The 25,171-nt window shown below is 37.3% G+C and overlaps 1 protein-coding gene across 2 annotated transcripts in view; it reads left to right on the forward strand.

Annotated features, from left to right (window-relative positions):
• Positions 1-1,719: 1,719 nt before the first annotated feature.
• The window catches only part of LOC113228168 (solute carrier family 12 member 9), a 29,665-nt gene continuing 6,213 nt past the window's right edge, over positions 1,720-25,171 (forward strand). For both annotated transcript variants that reach the window (XM_026461391.1, XM_026461392.1), the window contains exons 1-15: positions 1,720-1,847; positions 5,528-5,650; positions 9,286-9,420; positions 10,155-10,289; positions 11,577-11,779; positions 11,856-12,060; positions 12,345-12,524; positions 12,854-12,943; positions 14,094-14,295; positions 15,327-15,528; positions 17,687-17,818; positions 18,654-18,761; positions 19,853-20,001; positions 21,237-21,428; positions 22,920-23,143. In XM_026461391.1, coding sequence (XP_026317176.1) covers positions 1,727-1,847; positions 5,528-5,650; positions 9,286-9,420; positions 10,155-10,289; positions 11,577-11,779; positions 11,856-12,060; positions 12,345-12,524; positions 12,854-12,943; positions 14,094-14,295; positions 15,327-15,528; positions 17,687-17,818; positions 18,654-18,761; positions 19,853-20,001; positions 21,237-21,428; positions 22,920-23,143 — 2,401 coding nt within the window. In that variant the 5' untranslated portion in view covers positions 1,720-1,726. The remainder of the gene's footprint in view (positions 1,848-5,527; positions 5,651-9,285; positions 9,421-10,154; positions 10,290-11,576; positions 11,780-11,855; positions 12,061-12,344; positions 12,525-12,853; positions 12,944-14,093; positions 14,296-15,326; positions 15,529-17,686; positions 17,819-18,653; positions 18,762-19,852; positions 20,002-21,236; positions 21,429-22,919; positions 23,144-25,171) is intronic.

A 25,171-nucleotide genomic window follows, 5' to 3' on the forward strand; every position in this document is an offset into this window, starting at 1 on the left:
TACTGTATTCTGGCAAATAAACGTATTCTATTCTATTCTATTCTATTTGTTAAAAAATCTGGCATTTTATTTTACTTTTTCATTTTAAGTTTCATTTGAGAAGGTTGATTTCGAGTTGCTGTCAATTTCGTAAACTTTAGTGGAAAAAGTTCTTTTATTTATGAAAGTTTGATTTAATCAAGGTCAAACTGTTACCATTTTTAAATTTTCAGCTATTTCTGCTTCATTAAAAAATCTAAAAAACAACTTTTGTTTAATTTGGTTTTTTTTTCAATAAACGTTTATAAGTAGATATTATAAGATGTTAATTTAATCTTACGCTGAAGTAGCTGCTAGTAGGTCATCGGAGGCTTCAAGGAAATGAAGAATTGCGTGATTAGCACGAAGTCTTACCTGTCATCTTGTGGTTACATAATTATTTGACAATTAAAATCACCTCGAGTTCTCAGGTTTTCGCGATTGTTACACACCGACGTTTCGGGCCCTTTACAGGTCCCAAATTTTGTTTGTTTGTTTGAAAAAACAAATATACGCGATTTAAATCCGGACAAATAGTTTCAATTCCCAAATTAAAATCATGTTCAGTACTACAATGATTATAAACCAAAAAGGACCTAAACTTTATAGAGATATAAGTGTTCCGGGTGTAATTAAACAAAACTATATAAAACTTTATATACTTAATATGATGTTGAATGATAACCATCTAATAAATGGTCAAGGGAAACTGTGTGAACCATAGAAATAACAATTACATACAGTAATAACAATGGAGCAATTGGCTAATTGATCATTATAAAAAAGTATTGTTAACACTATTTATCCTTAATTTTAATTGCATTATTTATTTAAAAACTCCCTCCTTCCCCCACCCTCCCACTGTTATTAACTAATTCATCGTCTTTGAATATTATTTGTTTTTTTCTATACTTTTTTGTTATTATTAATTTAGTTCTCCGTGCTTTATCTATAGATACAGATTTATTTATAGATACAGAAAAATATAATCTACATCCTATCCAATTGAGGAGGATGTAGGTTATATTTGTCTGTATCTAATCGAGCAATAGACATGTCAGACGTAATTTCACTTATGCCATTCTTCCATGAGGGGCGCGAAATGTGAGTAAAAATTATGATTTTCTGTTAAATATACTTTGAGAAGTCTAAAATAATAACAATCATACCGATCCTAGAATTCACTCTTGGGCTCTAACCAAAACATCCAAATTGAACCAATTTAGAAAAGTTAAATATTTGTCCTCATCTAAAGCCCATTCCCCGTTCGGCCACCAAAGTTGCCAAATATATTCGAATTGACATTTCAATCTGAACTTCAGACTGGGTTGTTGGGAGTTCAAGTTACTTAATTAGTAGCGGAACTAAGTTCCATGAGTTTTAATCTTCAATTAGTCACTGTGTTTTTAGTTGTGTAAAGTAAACAGTAACGTATGACGAGTACGTAATTAAACAAAGAACGAGGACATTTTGTCCTAAAACGTTGAAACTAGACTATTCATGAGAAGATGCACGGGGACAGTATACATAGATTTATAGGTTGCTAAATTTCATAACCGAACTAGATTTACATTCGCCACTAAGAAATTCCATGCATTTAGGATTTAAGCTTAAAAAATACGTAAGTCTGTATCATATTATTACTGTTGCAAAAACAAGATTGTGTTTATTTATTACCAGTGTTGTTTCAGTGACGAAGCCAGCTACAATGGCTGAAACTATGGACCCGCTGGCTCCGAGTGTCAACTCGTCTTCCCGACCCTCGGGTCTGATGAATAAGCTGCGATTGAGGTTCGGCAGATTGCCGGCTGGGAGAGCTCCAGGAGAAGGTAATAATCTTAATGCATTTATAAGCTTAAGCATATAATTTTAAAATGAAACTTTGCACCTATAATCCGGTATGTAATCCCTTAAAAACCCGTAAAAACATACATCTTTTCCATTGACTTACAATTATATGGACGTCGGGTCCGCGCTAAAAAGTGTCCGAACTTGTAAGGCGTTAAAATCGTATACAGAGAGTCAAACTCCGCTTTAGTCTTCATTTGTTCGACTGACAGCGCGATACTGCGATGACATTACAATTTAAATTTTGAATAGGTTGACTTGGGACATTTTTTTCGTGGTTTTTGTATTAGACCCGTCGTCCATTTATTTGTAAGTCAATGATCTTTTCAGAAAAATCAGTTTTCATCCGTGAATTCGCTTCCATCTACCATCCTTTTTTTAACGACTCCACTAATATCTTTTGCCATTTTGTTTTGTGTTGCCATTTTGTTTTTTTTATTGATTACACCCAAATCGAATATCTGATAGTTATTACAAGTAGTAATAAGTTTTAAACTAAATAATTGATTATTTAGCTTTTTTTTAACTCCCTCCGTGGCCGAACGGTTACCATGCCATGCAGAGGTCCCAGGTTCGATTCCCGGGTCGGGAGAAATATTTGTATGGCCTACATTTATTTCTCTCGTGAGTTTGGGTGTAATTTGTGGTTGTCTACGTGTGTGTCCATGGCACCCGCGACACAGGGTTTCCCTAGTGCGGGGCTATGTTGAGTGTGTACGTTATTATTATTTAGCTTTTGTTAACACATTCTTTTTTCATATAATACAAATGCGCCTGCTGGTAAGCGACACGCCGCCGATCCATAACAGTTACAGTGCCACTCAGAGCTTTAAATTGCAAAGATCTGCGGGGCACTACCATTGCGCCCGTCACCCTGAGACATAAGTTGACAAGTCCCATGCACCTGTAATTTCACCAAGACCCTTACTTACCCTTCAAAACCGGAACACAGTAATACTGACGTTACTGCTTGCCGGCAAAAATAGATAATTCAGATGATTAATTAAAAGAAACCAGTGACCAGTCTTCCGCTTTGCTGGCCATTTTTCCACTATAGATGACATACGGAACTACTCTCGAAGTCCGTCAACGAAAAGACGGGCCCATTCGAAACTGTCAAATCGCATTGTCATACATTCTTACTTCTAGTCCCTACCGAAACTCAAGTCTGTAAGTAATCCAAAAAACGGCCGTAACTACTTCGTGTTTAGAGAAGGCCCCTGGTAACCGCTCTTTGTATTTTCAAATGTTCACTAGGCGTGGAGTCGTCGGTCAGTACACATGAATAAAAATGGATGTAAATTACTTTGCTACTCTGCGAACCCAGTCAAGGTTGAATCGTGCAAATCCGCATAGAATTAATAACACAAATGCAACTAGGTACAGCAAAAAACTAGCTCCAAAAATATACCTGATACGTGTTTTGTTTCTCTACGAGACATCATCAGGAATTAGGTATTGATTATTCGACCTTCAGCCGAAAAACATTTTCGAAATTGACCGGGAACTTTACCTGCATGAAAAAATATTGAAAACAATTAAATGACCTGAAAGTATCTTTAATAAACCCGTCATTGCTTAATTAACACTCAGTCAAACCGTGATATCCCTCTATTGTTGCTATTCACCCGGCCAAGGTCGCTATGAACAAAAAAACAATTGATAATACTGGATATTGGACTTTAAAATAATGAATTGTTTATCAGTTTACATTTAAACTGCAACTATAATGCAGGTGCAGTTAGTGAAGAAGTGTTTATAGAATTTAAAAAGGTTTTCGCTGACCAGTTTTGGAATGGTAGCTGCTGCTTGAGTCTGAAATTCAAGATCTTAGTGGTCCAGCGTCTAGCTCTGTGGACGCTAGTTGATAGATCCCATTGGGACGTATTTCGGAAATCAGCTATTGTAATTTGTTTCTGATCTGGGTGTTCTGAATTTTAGAATTGCCCCAGAGTTAATTTTGCACTGGTATACTTGTAATACAGGAAATTCCTTACTTTAAGATCAGATAATCGTCATTATAGCCTGGTATACTATTGTTCCGTTTTGAAGATTGGAATCATGGTGAGAATTGTAGAAAAAGTTGAAAATGGTAAGAGATTTTTATTTCCTTCATGATGTTTCAAAGTAGGAAGATGTTTTAACAACCAATAGGATTTTTTGTTTGTTTTGACATCTCCACTCTATTTGCTGAAAATATGAAATCCTGTTTGGAAATGAAACTATGTTTTCGGATCCAAATCTTACTTGCTTGTTTTTTCAAACAGACCAACGTTTCATTCAACGGATCATTATTTTCTATGTATAACGAAAGCGAAAACCTAACGAGTCGATATCCTATTGGTTATTATTGACCACTCTTCTTTAGTGATTAGGCCAACATGTGAAAACTATTTGTATTCATAAGGAATTAAAGCTCACAATTCTACAGTCATTTGGAAGCAATGCCTATTGGAATTTAAATATGAACAAAGTATTTACAATCATCAATATTGCGCAATGATTCATTGAAAACGAAATATTTAATGATAATTTATATTGTTTGTTGTGGAATTTGTTTTCAACGATCCCGGTGGCACTGTTGTTAGCAATGTGTTCTGTAGAGATTTCCAAATTAGGACCAATTGTGTTGATACAAAGATCGAACAGCATAAAGAAAAATCCCTTCGATCTGACTGGACTCGGACCAGCGTCTGTTGCAACACAACACATCGAAGGAATTTTCCAGGCTTTCTGCATTCTCATTTCTCTTAACGGTGGCAGTTCGACGAGACGGGAGACCAAACCCGTTACTTGACTTTAGACTTTTGTATGTGTTTAGTTCGCCGTTTAGTAAGCCGAACCGATATAGACGACTGCGACGCGATACAGAAGACAGTGTGATAGTCTTTGTCGCGGACCTGGTGTCGCGAGTCTCGTTCGAAAAGCACGTGGGTTATAGTGAAAGATGACGTCGTTTTCTGATGAAGAAACTGGTAAATTAAACGAAATGTTATGACAACATCCTGCGCTATTTGATTCGCAGCTTGCCTCATACAAAATTTGAAGGATAATATAAATGTAATAATATTGATATAGCTTTCCATTACCCAAAACTTTCCAGTACACGGGTATCTCCAACGATTGACAACGCAATACTGATTAGACAGTGGTCACTGTCTCAGTATGTCTTGGTCTCGGCACACAGTACTCCGCCGGAGACGAAGACATTTGTCTCCGTCTCCTGTCTCTGTCTCAACTCGAATCGCCACCTTTAGGCTAGGCTAGACTGCAGCAAAGCATCGATCGAATTTCTGAACCAATATATTAGCCCTTACTGACAAAGCTCTCCGCTCCCTCCTCATATCGTCTCTGAAATGTCCTAGATACTATTTAATATAATCGGTGGTATATCTACAGGATATTTACTGTGGATTTGAATTGGACATTGGGGCAGGCAGAGATTACAGCTCGTCATTTTGCACGATGCAGTTTAACCTTGCTTCACTTACACTCATTAATCTTTTGAAGAACATTCTCGATTTGACCTGAAAGCGTTTTCCGCGGCCGTCGACGTCCAATGTTTGCCTTCCACATTGGCTCTATAGAGCCTCTTTTTTTCGTCACTATTATTCTATTCATGATTTGAACAATTTAATAATAAAACAAATATATATTTCAGGATATGTGGAATTCGGAGAGTTCCGCGCAGAACGAACTGCTATCAAGAAAGTGGGCACCTTCGCTGGAGTCTTCTGTCCCGTCGTGCTGTCCATGTTTAGTGCTCTCATTTTTATTCGAATGGGTAAGTTATAGTTAAGGTAGATTGATGAAACAATTTTAAATAAACCAACTCTAAAACTGCCCTTACAGCATATTACGCATTCTTTCACTTAAAACTCTCTGGAATGGAATATGGAGAAATTGTACCACCATACAGGATGTCTTCGTATTACAAAAGAAATGTGTAAGAATATTGGCCAATATTAAAATATAAACCAATGCTTGAAACCTGCCATCCACTAACTAAACGATTTCAATATTCTAAAACTGGGTTATGGTTTTTTTATGATATCTCAAAAAAAATATTTTGTCACTTAATCACGTTTTAGTTCAGCAGACGGCAAAAATGCAAAAGACACTCTTAATATATTGTATTAAGAGTCATCGATTTAAGCACTGGTTTAAGACGTATTTAAGTTTAGTCCAAAAATATAATAAACTCAATGTTTAATTTAATTTCTCGCTTCTACTTAGGCGAAGTTCGTTTTGTAAATACGAAAACTTACCTCGTCATTTTTGCTGACGTCAAAGTTTGTTTTATAAATCTCATACTAAGTATAAAGTTACTTTTCGTGCTGCTGCGGTAACAAAAGGGTCACGCGTTTGCGCGCTACATCCGATTCGTATTCCTTCCGAATCAGAGACAATACAAATCTAGAAAACTCGGAACCATTTCGGATGTCGTTTGTGCATTAAGTCCAATTCGAATCCGAGAAAGTACAAATATCGCTTGTACACTTATAAATAAAATGATCCCTCTGACATTTCGGACCGCCATTTCTGCCTCAGTATCAAAGTCAAACAATCATTTATTCCATACATCGAGTATATAACCAGAAATAAAGACGAAATAAGGGCCATATATTCCAGGTAACAACTCAATAAATAACGAATGTATATACAATAAAAAAGACCTGTGCGTACGTCTCCGTATATTCCAAAAAATATTCTGTATTTATTGTAATAAGATAATATCTCTAACAATGCCGTGCTGTTTTATTCGGTGGTATGAGAAAAACAGCAAAACATCTAATTACAAAACACACGGTACCACATTTCATCGGTAATTAAATATTAAATATGTAATTTTGCCATTTTCGTTCATTATAGCAAAGCTCAAGTTAATTGGACGTTTGAAGTGAAACAATTGACGACACCCGTCAATTGTTTCGAACTCGGGCTAGCCAATCGGAGCGCAGTTGTCACAGTAATGATATGGCAGAATAGTTTTCAAACAAATTAAATGACATTTCGTCTCTATTTCTGGTTATATACTCGATGATTCCATAGGTGAAGTTTTTACACTTGAAAACGTAATTTTTTTAAGCATCGAGTATATATACTCGATGTTTTTAAGGTACTGCTCGTTCACTACGCTGACCTCCCTGAGAAGAACGAGCAAGAAACTCTAGGGATCGCTCTTTTCAAATAAACTTAAATGCTATGGAATACACTTTGAATCATAATATTGTGGAATCTAGACTCTTGTTGTCTTTCCATACTTCTTTATCTAAAACATACTCTTCAATTTTGTAATATGATGTTTGTTGATGTGATGGTATTTGTTTGAAAACGCTGTGCGTTCCATAGTATCTCATCTTTTTATTCAAGGTAATTATTCTCATGACTGTCCTGCAAGTTAGAAAGCGTGCTATAATCAAAACCGACATTGCACAAGATGCAATTCATGCTGGCCTTCAAATCGTCTATTTACCAACGCCGTTCCACGAGTAATCGATTCTGTGTAAAGTGTTTTTTATTTACTGTTTATGTGCACCGTCATTTTTCGATAGTCCTTAAGTTATTGTTTATGGTGTTAGTAATGTAGTCCTCCGGAGTGGTTAGTACTTTACAAACAACCCTGCATGTAAAATAGGTCAAATTATGTCAGTGATATCTCTATAATTACGTTTTTATTGTTGTGATTGCCGTGCATGAGCACTGAGCGGGCGAGAGCGGGGTGAAGTTAAAGGAAGGGGAGGATTGCGGTGCACAAATACGTTCATGGCTTTGTGTAAATATTATCGTCAGTTCGCCATTTTTAACCGACTTCAAAAAAAGGAGGAGGTTCTCATTTCCACTGCTTTTTTTGGGAACCGATTTTGATGATTCTGTTTTTTGTTGGAAAGAGGGTACCCTCAGTATTGATCCCAAATTAGAAGAAAATATTCCATCTCTAAGTGTGTCAAACTAGGGAATAAAATCGGTTTCGCGCACTTTACGTAACCAATTTCAATAAAACTTCTCAAATAAATGTAATTCTACAAACATTTGAGGTCGGTTTTTTAGTATTCTGTACTGAGATTATGCGCCAACAATTAATCAATCATTGTGAATCATCAATCATTAGGCATATAAATATGTAGGAATTGAAACTTTTTTCGCGTATATTTGTTTTTTTTTTCAAACAAACCAACGTTTCGGGTCCTTTACAGGTCCCATCGTCACTGTTGGCTGAGATGGTATAGTCACTAGTTATAATTGGTTGATGAATCCGGAAAAATAGTTTCATTTCCTACGTGTAACAATCGCGAAAACCTAAGAACTCGATGCATATAAATATATTCAAATCTTGTTGTCCACATGCACTGAATAATAAGAAAATAAAACTAAGTGTAACATTTTTTTAAATTGTATGCTGTACATAAACAAATTATGCAATAAGTAACAATTAAAATTTATATTAAAAATATTACATACATTCTTGTTATTGATTTGAATAATTTTCTGTGTGTCAATAATATCCTTATCCTGTTGGCGAATACCCGAGCAATAAACTCGAAATTATTGTGTAAATGTACTTAATACAATCGCGCGGTTATTGTGTTACGGGACTGTTATTGGTCATGCGTCATTTATCATGTTTATTATGTCACTCAACTGGATAATAAGTACGATTCATAATGTAAATTGACACGTGTGGAATGTATGTGTTGACCTGTATAAGTAGAAAGTTTGTAAGGTAGAAAAAGATAACTATTTCTATAATGTAGAAATATACAGATGTTTGTACTGACGTAGAAATAGACAGATGTTTGTACTGAGGTACAAATAGACAAGTGTTTCTACTGTTTATTTTTTTATTTATGATAAGATTCTTGTGGACTTTGAAGTCAAACCAAACGTCCAGCAAGTTAAATTAAGTTCGATATAATAATGACATCTTAAATATAACAGTAGAGTTAGATATACTTGAAGTCTTGCACATTTACATACCCACTCAAGTATAAATATACAATTCACTTCTCTTTTACCTAACAACACATATGAATGTTTATATTCATAAATTCTTCTGAATTGTAACTTAATTTTCATCCTCTTTTACTAAAAAACTGTAGTAAAGTGTAAAATATTGTTACACCTTTTTCAGCCACCAGTCTCTCAGTAATAAGGTTTAATATTAAAACTCTCTAGTCATTAAGCATTTATCAAGTTTACCTTGTATGTGGAGAGAAAATAAATAATAATTATTATTGTTATAGACGGGTGTTTCTACTGAGGTAGAAATAGACAGGTGTTTCTACTAAGGTAGAAATAGACAAGTGTGTTTATTAAAGGGGAAATGTATAGATTTTTCTACTATGGTAAAATGAAAGGTAATCTGCGAAGGTGACGTTATTGTCTTTGTGATACAAACATTTCTATTTCTTTTTCCAGGTTACCTAGTGGGCAATGCAGGTCTATTAGTGACTCTAGCACAATTCGGAATGGCCTATTTAATAGTGCTCTTTACTGTGATGTCAATTTGTGCTATCTCCACCAATGGTGCTGTTGAAGGCGGAGGAGTTTACTGTATCCTTTTATTAATATTAATTAAAAGGTGGCTTGTTATATGCGCCTAGAGGTTTATCTAAGAATAATAATGTAGTGAAAGATATAATAGAAGAGAAAATGGAATGATTCGATGATATGGCATGTGAAACCGTTTGTTTTATTTCAGAGGAAAAAGAGAAATTACATGGCATGCATTGCAATTTTTATAGCAAAACTAAGACGCTTCTAGACAAAATCGCTAGAGTAATGTCAATACGATATGGCATGCCGTACTGTTAGTAGTACAGACATGACCCGCTAAATGTCGCCACTAACAATGACTAATGACATAAAACTTTATTTTAAAAGAAAGGAAATGCAATAAGGAGTAGTATGAGATTGGAAAAAATCGCTTTCGTTCTGAATGAATGAATGAAATATTCTTTATATCACGAAATAAGCTAATATACAACAGGCGGGCTTATTGCTAACTAGCTATTTCTTACAGACAACCTTATGATAGAAATTTAAGAGGTGGAAGAGGGGTACAACCAAATATTGTCTTCTATTGGGTAGGGTTTCAAATACATGCACTATACATACAAGTACATTGTTATATACACTTCTTTTGGGTGGATGTGCGTAACCAGATGACAATACCATACAATTTATGTGATGTCATTGTATATACAATATTATAGCGGATGCACCAAGATGGCGGAATTGTTTTTATTTTTATCGAATTCCTTCCATTCCTTAACGCTTTACTACAGTTATGATAAGCCGAACTCTGGGTCCAGAGTTTGGTGGTGCTATCGGGACATTGTTCTTCTTCGCCAATGTTGCGTCGAGTGCTCTTTGCATCTCCGCGTGTACTGAAGCTCTTGTTGAGAACTTTGGATCCAATGGTAAGCAGAATAAATTGTAATATTTATTGTAATGAATGTTACGATGTTTTACTATGTGATATTTGTTTATTTTTTACATATACTCTAGCCAAATACTAGTCTCGGCGTGCTCTCGGGTAATTGGAATTTGAAAGATGAAAATGTAAGGTGAAAGGAAACAAAGATTTTATTTTATATTAATTTAGAACATATCGCATGTAGCATCAATTACCTGAATCAGAATGTTTACAATATCTTCCTTCAAATAAAAAAAAAACATTAGGAATGAACAGTTTTGTAAACACACAAATAGCAGTAGAGCTCTTTGTGATAGAGTTCGTCCAGGGAAGTACTATCACTTTACCTATTTCTGTCGTCAAGCAATAATGTGAGCATTACTGCGTTCCGGTTTTAAAGGGGTGAGGGTGCTGGTGAAATTACAGGCACATGGGACTTGTCAATTTATGTCTCAGGGTGACGGGTGCAGTGGCAAGTGCCCTTCAGATCTTTGCGATTTAAAGCTCGTGAATGACACTGCAACTGTCGTGAATAGGCAGGCGTGTCGCTTGATATCATAAAAAAAATTATTACTGATAATTTTTATGTTGACTACAAGTCACTTCCTGGTAATTTGAAATTTTATCAATATTCGTCACGGACATAACTTCAATAGTCTAATCGAATTTCTATACTGTGAAATATTGTGAAAGGTGGTTAAGGTGAAAATCCTAGAAAACATGTTTTTGTTTTTTTTTAACCTGCATCGAATTTGGCTAGAGTATAGTTTGTTGTAATTATTAATACCTATAAAAATCCCTTGGATCTGTCACACTGGTTTAGTACAGACGCAGGTTCTGTCAAGTCGAAGGACTTTTTCTTTGTGTTCTATCGTTTTATTAAAAAATTGCAAAATATTATTCCTCTTTTATGATGGTTAGGTCTTGTCGATTCGTAGCACAAATAGGCAATGTCCATAAATGGAATCCGCCATAACGTCGTTAATTATTCTCATTAAATTTTGAGTAATAAATACGTGTTCGTTTTCAAATTTTTATAAGATATCAAAAAGTATTAAAATATTGTTAAAGTAATAAAAATATCCACAAGGCAAAACCTCTACTGACATGACAGTTGCGCATTAAATTGTAATGTTTAATTTTATAAATAATTGAAAAAAACACTTTTTCACATAATTTTTTATTATTGAAATAAAATCTACAACAAATATGTAACCATTATATAACACATCTTTTTTTATTATTTTTTTTTATATAATATTGTTTTCAACGTCTAATTCATCGCTTTCAGGATATCTGGTCCCAAATAGCCAAGGAATTCCAGATGGATGGTGGTACCGTTTCCTTTACCGTTCCATTCTTAACGCGGCTGGTCTTGCAGTATCTTTAGCTGGAGCCTCACTCTTCGCAAGAACCAGTCTGGCGATATGGGTCACCATGCTTGTGTGTCTGAGTAGCGCGTTCGTCAGTTTCTTTGTGGCGCCATCTCAGGAGGTAAGTTTCTAGGTAAGATTCTGGAACATTCTTACATGCTCTTAGACATTCTAAAAATTTTTTTCTTTGCCTCCAGATTCCAAAACCAGATACAAATCAGTTGACCAACCAAACATTCTTCAACTATACAGGCCTTTCATCTAAAACATTCTACGAAAATTTATATCAGGACTATGGCAGAGACTATACAACAAATACAGGACAAATGGTTGATTTTGCTTCAGTATTTGGAGTGTTGTTTACGGGAGTCACTGGAGTTATGGCTGGCGCTAATATGAGTGGTAAGTGGCTTAATTTTTTAAGGATTTATGGTCATTTTTAAAATAGTAACAATCAAAGTAGTTATTGTTAGTAATATAGTCCTGAGAGGTTGTTCAATTTGTACTAATAACCTTGAACAGGTGTTGGTCAAGGTAACATCTTTGGCCCTAAAATATTCCTTGTGTATAGGAAGTGCAGGACAGACACTGCGCAGCATTCCTAAATATTGGATTTCTTTTTTATCTGTATTTATATAACAGGCGCTAATATGAGAGTTTATTAACCCCATTATTATTTTTACCAGGTGAACTAAAGAACCCAGGCCGTAGTATACCCGTAGGCACCCTGACAGCCTTGCTCTTCACTGCATTATCATATGTAGCTCTGAGCTTCCTTACCGCTTCAACTTGTTCCCGAGACCTGCTTAGAAATAACTACGTGTATTTACTGCCTATTAATGTGTGGCCACCTTTTATTGCTGTTGGTAAGTCCATTTTGAGATTATTGTAAGAACTAAAACGTTTAGATAGCACATGTGCAGTGCATTTGTAGGTTACTTATCTACTTCTGTCAACGACGATTTCTAAACTTTAAGATATATTAACGTTCCTACATTTTAATATAAATGTAGTTCTGTGACATTTATTTTTTACCATTTTATCAATAAATGCGTATGCGAGTACTGTGTTTGTCTCAACTCAAGTTAGGTGTGCCACAAGGTATTGCCTTGGGCCCCAATGTATTACATAATAATGCTATCCGTTGATAGCGTTATTATGGTACTGGAATATAATTCGTTATCAATTTTTGCAGGGATGCTGATGGCTACATTTTCAGCAGGTTTATCAAATTTGATTGGTGCGTCAAGAGTTTTGGAGGCTTTAGCTAAAGATAACATATTTGGTTAGTATCTTACTTTTTATTTATTAAGACGATGTCACATTGAAGCGTACGTAACAATATTAACCTCATTATTCACAAAAGTGAAAAGTAGTAAACACGTCTTTAAACAATCAATATGATTAAGTTATTTTTGTTTACACAGTTGTTAAAATTACGATTTTCAATTGGTTATTCATACATCTCCTGTCTTTGCATCGTCGTCGAGAATAATGGATCTGAGATGATGTGTTTATGCTTTATCATTTATCTCACAAACTGCTAAACTTAACTGACTATTATTTTCTACGTAATATGGTAACTTTAAGTTTGGAACAGGTTGTCTTTTTATTTCGATTTTAGTAAACTTTGTTTATGAAAAACTATTTTTGAAAGAAAACATCGTGATGAATCTCGAGTGTTCATAAAAATCTTAGCAGTTGAGCTCTTTGTCATGGAGTTCGTCCAGGGAAGTACTGTCCAAATAACTTGCTTATTTGTGGACCCCATTGTAATTTAGCATCTAAATATACAACTATATCTACAAGGTTCAATTATTCTTTTCTAAATTTAATGTTTTTTACCATTGACTTACAATTATATGGACGTCGGGTCCGCGCTAAAAAGTGTCCGCACTTGTAAGGCGCTAAAATCGTATACAGAGCGTCATTCACGCTTTAGTCTTCGTGTGTTCGACTGACAGCGAAGCAAGAAAAATTAGACAGTACTGCGATGACATTACAATGTAAATTGAACGTTTTAGCTTTTTCATATTCCTTTACATGTCACTACGTTTACGTTTTTTTCGTGGTTTTTGTATTAGACCCGTCGTCCATTTATTTGTAAGTCAATGTTTTTTACCGTCTGTCTAACATTGGGTCTAATGTAAATTTCATAAAAATTTTTTTCTCCGGGCTTAATGAACTGCCTCCGTGGCCGAACGGTTACCATACCGGACTGCCACGCAGAGGTCCCCGGGTTCGATTCCTGGGCCGGGAGAAATATTTGTATGGCCTACATTTATTTCTCTCGTGAGTTTGGGTGTAATTTGTGGTTGTCTATGTGTGTGTCCATGGCACCCGCGACACAGGGTTTCCCTAGTGCGGGGCTATGTTGAGTGTGTGCGTTATTATTATTATTATTATTATTAATGATGAGTTGTTAACTGTTTAAGGTATACTGCTACGCCCCATGGTTACTCGTTCCGGCAACCCAGTATTGGCTGTAATAGCATCCTGGCTGCTGGTTCAGATCGGCATTATGGCCGGCTCGCTGAACGCAATTGCACAAGTCAACTCCGTCCTGTTCATGACCAGCTACTTCGCTATCAATCTGGCTTGTCTAGGACTTGATTTGGCATCTGCCCCTAATTTCAGGTGAGTGTTACGTATCAATGGTGATGCCATTTAGAGGAGACCAGTACACAGCGAGGTTCTTATGCTGCCGCCAAGCAGTAATGTGGGCATTACTGCGTTCCGTTTTTGAATGGTATTGGTGGTTTGTAGAACCGTTTAAATTCCAAAATGCGGACTTATGGTGGTTTTCCACTGGCGAGGAGAGACGAGAATCGAAATTTTGTGGGCCTCTTTTCGTTAAAAATTGATATTAATAGCTCGCGCGTGCCCTCGTTTTGTGATTGTGAATAATGAAGATTCAGTGCTGTTCAGCTCACATTGCGATAAATACGCGCATGTAATAACATGTCCCGTAAATTATTATTATTAAATACGTATCTTTTTTTAAATCTCAAATCGTACGTACCCCACAATCTCGCGATTGATATTATTAGCCATCGCGAGCTCGCGCAAGAAATTGTGTTTCCGTTGTAGAGTCTAATCATTGACTTACAATTATATGGACGTCGGGTCCGCGCTAAAAAGTGACCGAACTTATAGGGCGTTAAAATCGTATACAGAGCGTCATTCACGCTTTAGTCTTCGCTTGTTCGACTGACAGCGAAGCAAGCAAAATTAGACAGTACTGCGATGGTATTACAATTTAAATTCAACGTTTTAGCTTTTTCATATTCCTTTACATGTCACTACGTTTAAATAGGTTGAGTTGGGACATTTTTTTCGTGGTTCTTGTATTAAACCCGTCGTCCATTTATTTGTAAGTCAATGAGTATAATACTCTTTGTAGGCAGCAATACGGTTCAATATTACATCAACAAATACTTCAATTCTTGCCTCGTCAATCCAGTCCATTTCCACCGAAGACGGGCTAGGAGAGAATTGAAATTTTGTCATACAAATTTCAATCCTCGTCTCGCCACACCACCCACTACTAAGGTCCTTTACCTCTCAACTACAGAAATATGTATTTATACCAGACGTGTACATAGAGGTAGTTGAAGAAGAAAACATCGAGGAGGTCCAGTCGATACATACGCTTCTCTCGTCACCAGACCGTCGTTCAAGCACTTTAACTGGATGACCTCCCTGCTGGGCCTGCTGGGCTGCTTCGCGCTGATGTTCGCGCTGCGGCCCGCGTACGCCAGCGGCGCGGCGCTGGCCTGCTGCTCGCTGGTCGTGGCGCTGCACCTGCTGTCCCCCGCCGCCGCCGAGCCCAAGTGGGGCAGCCTCAGTCAGGCCCTCATCTTCCACCAGGTGACCGAAGCTACAGTGGCACTAGTTACAAGCCAGTTAAAGTGGTAGGCCAGACCACGTAGCTCCCGGAGCCGACGATCTCCGTGGTAGAGTAACTTGCACCGGTTTTCACGGTGTCGCTACCTCTGACGTCCCATGTTCGATCCCCGGCTGGTCAATGCAGAAAAACTAACTTCTATATACGGGTGTTTGTGGTACCGTTTCAGACTTCCACAACAGAAGTGCTTTAGCTACTTTGGGATGGGAGCAATGTATTTGATGTTGTCTATTAAGTATTTAAAGGATAGCTCAGTAAGGTCCAAGCCCTGTGCTCTTTGTTCTCAAACAATTACTGACAAATAAATGATAATCTACTTTTTAGTAGCAGTAGAGTTCCTTGAAAGAATTCGTCCAGGGAAGTATTGCCACCTTATTTCTACCGCCAAGCAGTAATGTGATCATAACATTAATACGAGGAATAGAAATAAACTAGCTTTTCTTGATAGTCGTCTTCACAAAGTCAAAAAATCATTTAAGGGGCAATGTATACCCTTCTATAACAAGATTCCGGTTGATATACAATGAGAAAAAAACAAATTGTGTGAAATTTACATTACCTAATGTTAGAGAGACGGTTACAAACATTGTAGTTAGAAACGAAAAATTGAATCTTGTGGATACAGTTGTATTTCTAGGTATAACGTTAGATGCTAAATTGCAATGGGGTCCCCATATAAGTAAGTTATCAAAACGGCTCGGCTCTGCAGTGTACGCGATTAAAAAAATAAGGAAACTTTCAGACGTCGAAACCGCTAGATTGGTTTACTTCAGCTACTTTCACAGTCTAATGACATACGGCATTTTGCTTTGGGGTAATGCCGTCGATATCAATAGAATCTTTGTCCTGCAGAAACGTGCAGTTAGGGCAATTTACAATCTGGGCCCAAAAGTATCTTTGAGAGATAAGTTTAAGGAAATTAACATTCTTACACTAGCCTCACAGTACATTTATGAAAATGTAATTTATGTTAAAAGGAATAGTAATTTATTTATGAAAAATAGTGACAGACAACATTAATACGAGGAATAGAAATAAACTAGCTTTTCTTGATAGTCGTCTTCACAAAGTCAAAAAATCATATAAGGGGCAATGTATACGCTTCTATAACAAGATTCCGGTTGATATACAAAATTTGCCTTTCACGAGGCTTAAAACTATAGTGAAACAAAAACTTTATACTAAAGGTTATTATACAACTTCTGCGTACTTGGATGACAAAAATCCGTAGTAGTAACCCGTTTAGCTCATGGAGGTAGTCTCGATCTCTGATGTTTCAAATAAAAAAAATATTGTAAATGTTATTTACAAAGAGCAACCCCTAGAGTTTCTTGCTCATTTTTCTCAGGGGAATCTGCCTTACGAATGAGCGGTAGAGTTTAACCATTGTGACGATTTCAAGTGTAATAATGCTTACCTATGAAATAAAGATTATTTTGAATTTGAATTTGAATTTATTACTGTGTTCCGTAAGGGTGCTGATAACAGACCCATGGGACTTGTAAACTTACGTTTCGGGGCGTCTGACGCAGTGGCAGTGCCACTCAGATCTTTGTGATTTAAAGCTCTGTAATTGTCAGGGACAGACGTGTTGGTTACCACCAGACACACGACTTGTTCGTCCCGTCACCTATTATTATAAAAAAAGAAATACTCGACCAAATTGATAATAATGACAATCATTTATTTCAGATAATTAAAAATCCATATCATTTGTTAGTTATACAAACACTTATCAACTAATGTTAGTCTATCTATATTACTTTGAAACTACATAACACAACAACTACTGTACCGGTCTGTGAGGGGTTGACCTTCCAGTTAGCTTTAGCCAGTGTTTCCATATTCGACAGTCATGTCTGTCTGATAATACTTTTAGAAAGCCGTTGCCAAATTAAGACGTATAATGCGAATGAAGCTTCATATTGATTTGGTCGAGTATTGTTTATTTAACAGTATTTTTTTCGGACAGATGTCGGACAAGAGTTGACCCACAGTTTCCGACAGTAATTCGTGATAACATTTTTATGAGAATTGCATTTTAAACAGTGGCTTTTTACGATGACTTGTTATCCAATAATCAAGAAATCCCATAGCAAAGTCCTTGATATTTTTTTCCAGGTCCGTAAATATCTGCTTCTCCTGGATCCCCGACGAGAGCACGTGAAGTTTTGGCGGCCGCAGATGTTATTGCTCATCGCTTCGCCCCGGCAGGCCGCGCCATTGATCGACTTCGTTAATGACCAGAAGAAGGTTAGTTCTTACAGTCCTACATAAGCTGTGGCTGTAGCATGGCAGTATATGTGTGATAAACTTCCCCGTGACGACATTTATTTCAGTTGATAAAGCTAAGTTCGTTTATTTAGTAATTAACTATTGTTATATAATGTGAAGAACAAGGACGACGATATAAAATTGCGTATACAGCTATCTTTGTCGTTTAATTATCGCTGCGAAATCGATGAAACAGAAAATATCGGGTTTTTGTAGTTTCTGTTTTTACATCATATTAGTTACTATTTACGTGTTTCTAATTACTCTCATGTGTTGAGCTGTATTAAAAAAGTTGTCCTCATCAGGTAAATACCTTATTTATATGTATATCAATTTGTTTGTTTTTATTATTTATATTATCATCTCGTTTGTCGCGCTCAATTTTTAGGTTGATAAAATTACTGTGCAGAACTGTCAAAATGTTTTAAAATCAGCTGTGACCTTGCAGCCATGTTTGGCACTGTGATAATCTTTTGCAGTCATTGGTTGGCGTTCACGAGGACATAAAATGTGACGTCACGATGTTCGCCATGTTAGCTATTGTAATACAATTTTAAAATGCCGGTTTATCACTCGAATCTGAGAGCTAAATGTGGATATAATAGCTTTATCGAGGCGGTATACTACGGGGGTTGGTGCTGATTAAAAAGAACATGGAAACGGTGAAGAATTTTGAGAGTCCTTAACTAAATTTAGACTCCTTTCCAAAAACGAAAATGACTCCCAAGTAACGCCATTTTACAGTCTTGAGAAATCCACAAAGTATGCAGGTTCCATACCTAACTTTCATGAATCGAACATTAAATTGTTGCAGGGTGGTCTTTTCGTAATAGGCCACGTAAGAGTGGGCCAGCTGGATGGCTCTGGTGACCCTCTCGCTGCTGAACACAAATACTGGCTGAAGCTTATTGACCACCTAAAGGTAAATACACAAATACATTTTAGTATATCGACTGTGAACTGGCAACCGGTACTATCTCAATTTTGACAACTTTACACGATTAATGCGTCATTTATATAGCATCTGATTTATTAAACAAAAATACATAGTGTATGTGTAATAAAAATATTTGAAAACTACGTATTTATATTATAACAAACAACTTTTTTCTTCATACTGTAAAATTGTCAAAATGAGATAGAACAGAACATTTAAGAACATTTAAGAACAGATGTACCTGATGTATATGTGAGAGTACCGGTTGTCAGTTCACAGTTGATGTGTAATTCTACATAGTAACTGCTTTAACGGCTGGACACAGGAGGGTTGTTTACACCTACTTCCTGCTTTGTGGAAACGCCTAAGCTAGAGCTGTATTCAACAAATATAAAATTTCTTACCATCATACATTGATCTAAAGCAATATGATTCATTTTCAGCGTCCTTATTAGCTTTGCTTCTCGGTTTTGTGTAAACGCCATCTATTATTTAAATAATGAATTAAAATGTAGCTTACGATACATCAGTCTTCTAAATTTTTAACGAGTTGCAAGCTGCTCCGGTATAGCGCTGCTGTGTACTGTACTATATACATTTTTCAAATAGCTTTAATAAAAATAAATTCTGAAATAAAGCCAGTGTCCCAAGAAAATGAACCGTATTAATTAGTACCGAAAAAAATTGGATTCGAGCTGAAGTAGTATCAACTATTATAGTCGTCACCAAATAAGAGGCCAAATTTGACAGCTAACGAAGGCGATAGTATGTAACTTCGAGTGCTGTCAACGAAACAATAAAGAAACAATTATTAGCATATTTGCGTTTAAAAAAATACATAAATTTTATTGAAACATTATATAATATGACAAAACATATTTGAAATACTATTTTCGCACGAATTCCAAAATAAAATGCAATTTTGAGTTACTCCGAAATGTTCTGAAAACAGTTACGTCCTCAAGCTATTATGATGGCGCTGCATATCTTTTAAGTCGAAGCTTTGTGCAGCTGTTAAATTAGCATTAAACGAGGATTGCCCTGCAATTCAGTTCAAATATATTGTCATATTACAGGTAAAAGCCTTCGTAGAACTGTGTTTGGCAGAATCAGTTCGCAGCGGTGCAGCCCATCTCACAAGATTATCTGGACTCGGAGCCATGAAGCCCGATACGGTCTTACTCGGCTTCAGGGACACTGCACCGCCCAGGGACTTCTTTAGAGAGTAAGTTTGTTTAACCATTTTTCAAAAAAGAGGATTCGTCGCGCGGCGAGAGATTTTTCTATGGTAGAAATTCCAAAAAATTAAAAATTCGCCCGGGCGTTCTCCATTTCCATTTTCAATATAATAACGCACACACTCAGCCCCGCACTAGGAAAACTCTGTGTCGCGGGTGCCATGGACATATACAACCACAAATTACACCCAAAGTCGCGAGAGAAATGTAGACCATACAAATATTTTCCCGGGCCAGGAATCCAACCCGGGACCTCCGCGTAGCAGTCCAGCATGGTAACCGTTCGGCCACGGAGGCAGTTATATGGGGTAGGCAATTTTTTTTTATGATATCAAGTGACGGGACGAGCAATTTGTCAAGATTCGTTTTTGAGTATTACATTACCACAATACCTCTTTCACCGACGAGCATTCGCCTGTAATGCAACATTCAACATTCGATTACGCTGCGATTCCACCAGAGAAGTGCGAGGTAGCAAGGCGTGCGTGCGAGTGCCACCGAGTGCGTGTCAGTGTTTTTGAGTCCGCGAGGGCCTTTGAGTGCATTTCAGTGTCTTTGAGTGCGTTTGAGTGCCCTTGAATGTCTTGAGTGTCTTGAGTGCTTTTGCACTCGCAGGCACTCAAACGCACTCAAAAGCAGAAAAAGGCACTGAAATGCACACAAACGCACTCAAACACACTCAAAGGTGCCCAGAGGCTCTCAAAGGGACTCAAAGGTACATACACAACGGCCCTCGCAGGCCCTTAATTAAGGAAAGACTTGAAAACATTTCCACTACATCTGGTGGAGTCGCAGCCTTACAATCTGAACAGATTGTTACATTACAGGCGAATGTTCTCGGTGAAGGAGGCTACCGAATGTTACAAGTGTTGAGCAACGAATGCTCGGTTCACCTCCCTCACCGCTGTATTGCACACTTTTGAACTGTTACATTACAAGAGCATGTTCGCGGTAAAGGAGCGCCCTAAGTGTACTGGTGAAACTACACGGTCCTCAGATCTTTGCGATTGAAAGCTCTGTGTGGCACTACAACTGCTACAGACGTGTCGCTTATTACCAGGCGCACGACTTGTTCGTCACGTCACCTGGTAACATAAAAAAATAGTTGTTGCTGGTCTTGTTATTTCGTCTGACAACAGGATATTGTCTTAGCCAACCGTGTGTTACAAAATCTTCTACGTACACTTTTAATCGAACAGTGAATGACACTTTTTTGTTTCAGCTCCGTCTCGCCCTACAAAACGGACTCGTTTGACCTGGAGTCGGGCGATGTTCTGTTCCCGACGCGTCGCGCCAATGACGCTCGCATCTCCGCATTGGAGTACGTCAGGATAATTTCCGACGTTCTGTGCGTCAATAAGAACGTGTGCCTGTGTCGGCACTTTCATAATTTGGACATGGCTGCCGTGGAGAGGTACGTGTTATACTAAAAATAATCTAGAATTGTCCCTGTGACAGTTCATAAAAATGTACGAAATCATTGACTTACAAATAAATGGGCGACGGGTCTAATACAAAAACCACGAAAAAAATGTCCCAAGTCAACCTATTTAAACGTAGTGACATGTAAAGGAATATGAAAAAGCTAAAACGTTAGATTTAAATTGTAATGTCATCGCAGTACTGTCTAATTTTACTAGCTTCGCTGTCAGTCGAACAAACGAAGACTAAAGCGTGAATGACGCTCTGTATACGATTTTAACGCCCTATAAGTTCGGACACTTTTTAGCGCGGTCCCGACGTCCATATAATTGTAAGTCAATGTACGAAATACAATTTTGTAACGACGTGGTTTAATTTACGTTTTTCACAATAGTTGTTTATGTGACTGTTATATAATGAAAGGCATTAAAATACGAGTGAGGGTTTTTGAAACGGACCGACTGGCGAGTTTCATAAAAACATCTCAAGAGTATTTTAATGCCTAATTATGTACAGTTACATACACTGTTTTATCTACACACATATCACAAAGCTCTCTGTTATGTGTTCAAGAGTCGCATATTACGACTGGCGAAATTTTGGCAAATAAAAATTTCTCACGTATGTCACACAACCGTAGTTTTTTTTAATAATATCAAAATTAAATATAATTATAATTGTCTGTTGTAAAATGTACGCGTGTTTGCTATTTAACTGTAAGTTTACAACGTAAATTAATGTCATGTCAAAGCAAATCGCGCTAGCGCCTTATCCGTCGCCAACGTTGCAAACTTCCGATTAAAGTTCCATTATAAAAGTTGCGGAAGCAAGTGGGTTAACCTCGTTTCCCGTCCGACATCCTTCCGAAACAATAATAATAATAATAACGCACACACTCAACATAGCCCTGCACTAGGGAAACCCTGTGTCGCGGGTGCCATGGACACACACATAGACAACCACAAATTACACCCAAACTCACGAGAGAAATAAATGTAGGCCATACAAATATTTCTCCCGGCCCTGGAATCGAACCCGGGGACCTCTGCGTGGCAGCCCGGTATAGTAACCGTTCGGCCACGGAGGCAGTTGAATAACTGTCAAGTAAGTAATTAAAAGACGCATGATGCGAACGAAGCTTCATACTTGACATTGAATGAATGGATGAATGAGTGAAATGAGTATTTTGATTTTTTTTAATGATACTAAGTGATAGGACGAACAAGTCGTGCGCCTGATGGTAAACGACACGCCCGTCCGTAACAGTTGCAGTGCCACTCGGAGCTTTAAATCGCAAATACACTCTGAGGCATAAGTCGAAACGTCTCACGTGCGTGTGTTTTCACCAGATTTGGTCGAGAATTAGTTATTTGACAGTAATTGTTACGGACGGACTGTCGAACGAGAGCAGATCCACTGGAACGGGTGTGAAAAAGGTGCGGCAGCAGAGGTCTGTCGCATCACTAGTAGAGGTGTCCCGCAGGAGGAGCGCGGCGCTGAAGTACATCGACGTGTGGCTGGTGGAGCTGGCGCGGCCCTCGCGCGAGGAGGCCTTCACGGTGCGCGGGCTGTTCGCGCTGCAGCTGGCCGCCGTGGTGCGCTCGGCGCGCGGCTGGCAGCACCTGCGCCTGCGCGTGCACGCCGTGCACGCCGCGCCCGCCGCCCCCGCCGCCCCCGCCGAGCCCCCCTCGCCCACCTCGCTGCACGGTGGGTACACCGCACCTCCTTCACACACACGCATACACGCAAGCACTCTCTTCTCCTTCTCCGACCCAGAAAATATTTAAATCAATTTAAGATGATTTACATATAGGAAATGAGACTATTTTTCCGGATTTAAATCGCGTATATTTGTTTTTTCAAACAAACCGACGTTTCGGACCCTTTACAAGTCCCGTGGTCACGGTTGACTCTTGATTTACATAGTTACTGAAAAAGATTAAAAATAAAAACTATGAAATGAGCTTGATCTTAACTTAAGTTAGAGTAACGTGCGTGCGTGCGTGCCACAAACCAGACTCGCTGTATCCACGCGCGAAACTGACGTCAAACTATTTTTGTTTTTATTCTTGTAAGCACTAGGTACCGGATTCCACGCACTAGATAGTTTAATTCCATCTTCAGGGTTAAACGTTTAGTACTTTGTAATCTCGACGACTTCTCGTACCAAACGTGGTATTTAATGACGTTCCGTCGAAATGTCGGAAAAATAAAAAAAACCATATCCTGGGAAGAAACCTGTAATTAGTGACAATCATATTGTAGGTGTTTTTGTATATATGTACTTATAGCATGTCTTTTTGGAAGACGGAATAAAACGACATTTAAATGGTTTGCCAGTTTTCATACAATTTTAAATAATTATGTAGTTGTTGTCGATAGTTTTATCGATAGATTGTGTAAGAAGATAATTTTTTCCCAAAAATTACTAAATTGTGAATGTTACGACGCGACGTTCTAATGGTTACCAATTACGTTATTACCATTTTTATTCTTATAATGACGGTTGGCCTGCTGGTATCGAGATCAATTTTTATTCATATTAATTTCAACAAGAATAGCCGGATTTGATTATCTGTATTGAATTTAAATGAAAAACTTTAAATTATGTCTCCTCTTTGTATTTTTCATAAACATAGTTCTAAATACAGTGTTCAAATGAATTTTTGCTCAGTAATTGGATGAATTCGAGGATAATTCAAGTGAAAGAAATTCGGCTATTTATTCCATAAGCGTTACCAATATTCAGTCGATAGTCGATAGAATATTTATCAACTGCAATCACTAACTAGATATTTGCAAGCGGGCAACACACTGTGATTCCCCCATAGGCCATAAATCAAAAAAAATCATTGGCTTATCCCGGTTAGATCAACTCACTAAGTTAGTAACTAGTTAACAAGCTTCCAAAAACTATAAATATCAATGTAATTAGGTCACGTTATCATTCACTTTTGTGCATCGGAAGTGAGCGCATCGCGAGACTAATTATCACCACGTGTGAGTCATCGAAACTTAATCACTTTGTTTTTGAGTGTCACTATTCCAAATCAAGTGTTTACGTGTTGTGAAAGCATGGAGATCCAAGAGCATGGTATGTACTTTTATTATTAATTTTTTTAAATTTTTTTTATGCATATTTTTTTTATATAATTTTTTTATTGAAGGCAGTTTTTTGGTGAAAATTTTTGGCATAACTTAATTTCCTTTAGACCTACAACTTTTGGCTGCGCTGAGCTGCACCTGAGGTATATGGTTTTTGAATAAGGAGTATGTCCTTATTAAGAGCTATAAGTTTCATTTGCATCTTGCTGCCTCTTCTTGGCTTAAAGGGGTGTCAAAGTATGCATGTCCATAGTATTGAATTTTTAATTTTTTTTTAAGTTCAGCTTTCATATTGTTTTAGGTACATTTTTCAAATGTTCTGTATCGAGGATGACAATTTTTGATATTTGGCACTCTAAAGTGGGTAATCCAAATGAAAAAATGCAACACGTCCTGAGCACTTTGACCGAAACATCATCCCTTTCTGACGACATCGAAAATATTGATTTAGAGACTTTAAGCCTTAAAATTAAGAATATTTGTAAACGAATTTCCCACTACTGGGCAAAGTCGAATCGTACTAGATCTAAATTCTTAGAAAAATATTCAGATTGGCTGCATGTCGTTGAAAATATTGATGTACAGCTCTGAGATACACGTAACTCAGTTCGCTGTACATCAATATTTTCA

The sequence above is a fragment of the Hyposmocoma kahamanoa genome, unplaced genomic scaffold, assembly GCF_003589595.1.
Source record: "Hyposmocoma kahamanoa isolate Upper Pololo Valley unplaced genomic scaffold, ASM358959v1 224, whole genome shotgun sequence".
Lineage (NCBI taxonomy): Eukaryota > Metazoa > Arthropoda > Insecta > Lepidoptera > Cosmopterigidae > Hyposmocoma > Hyposmocoma kahamanoa.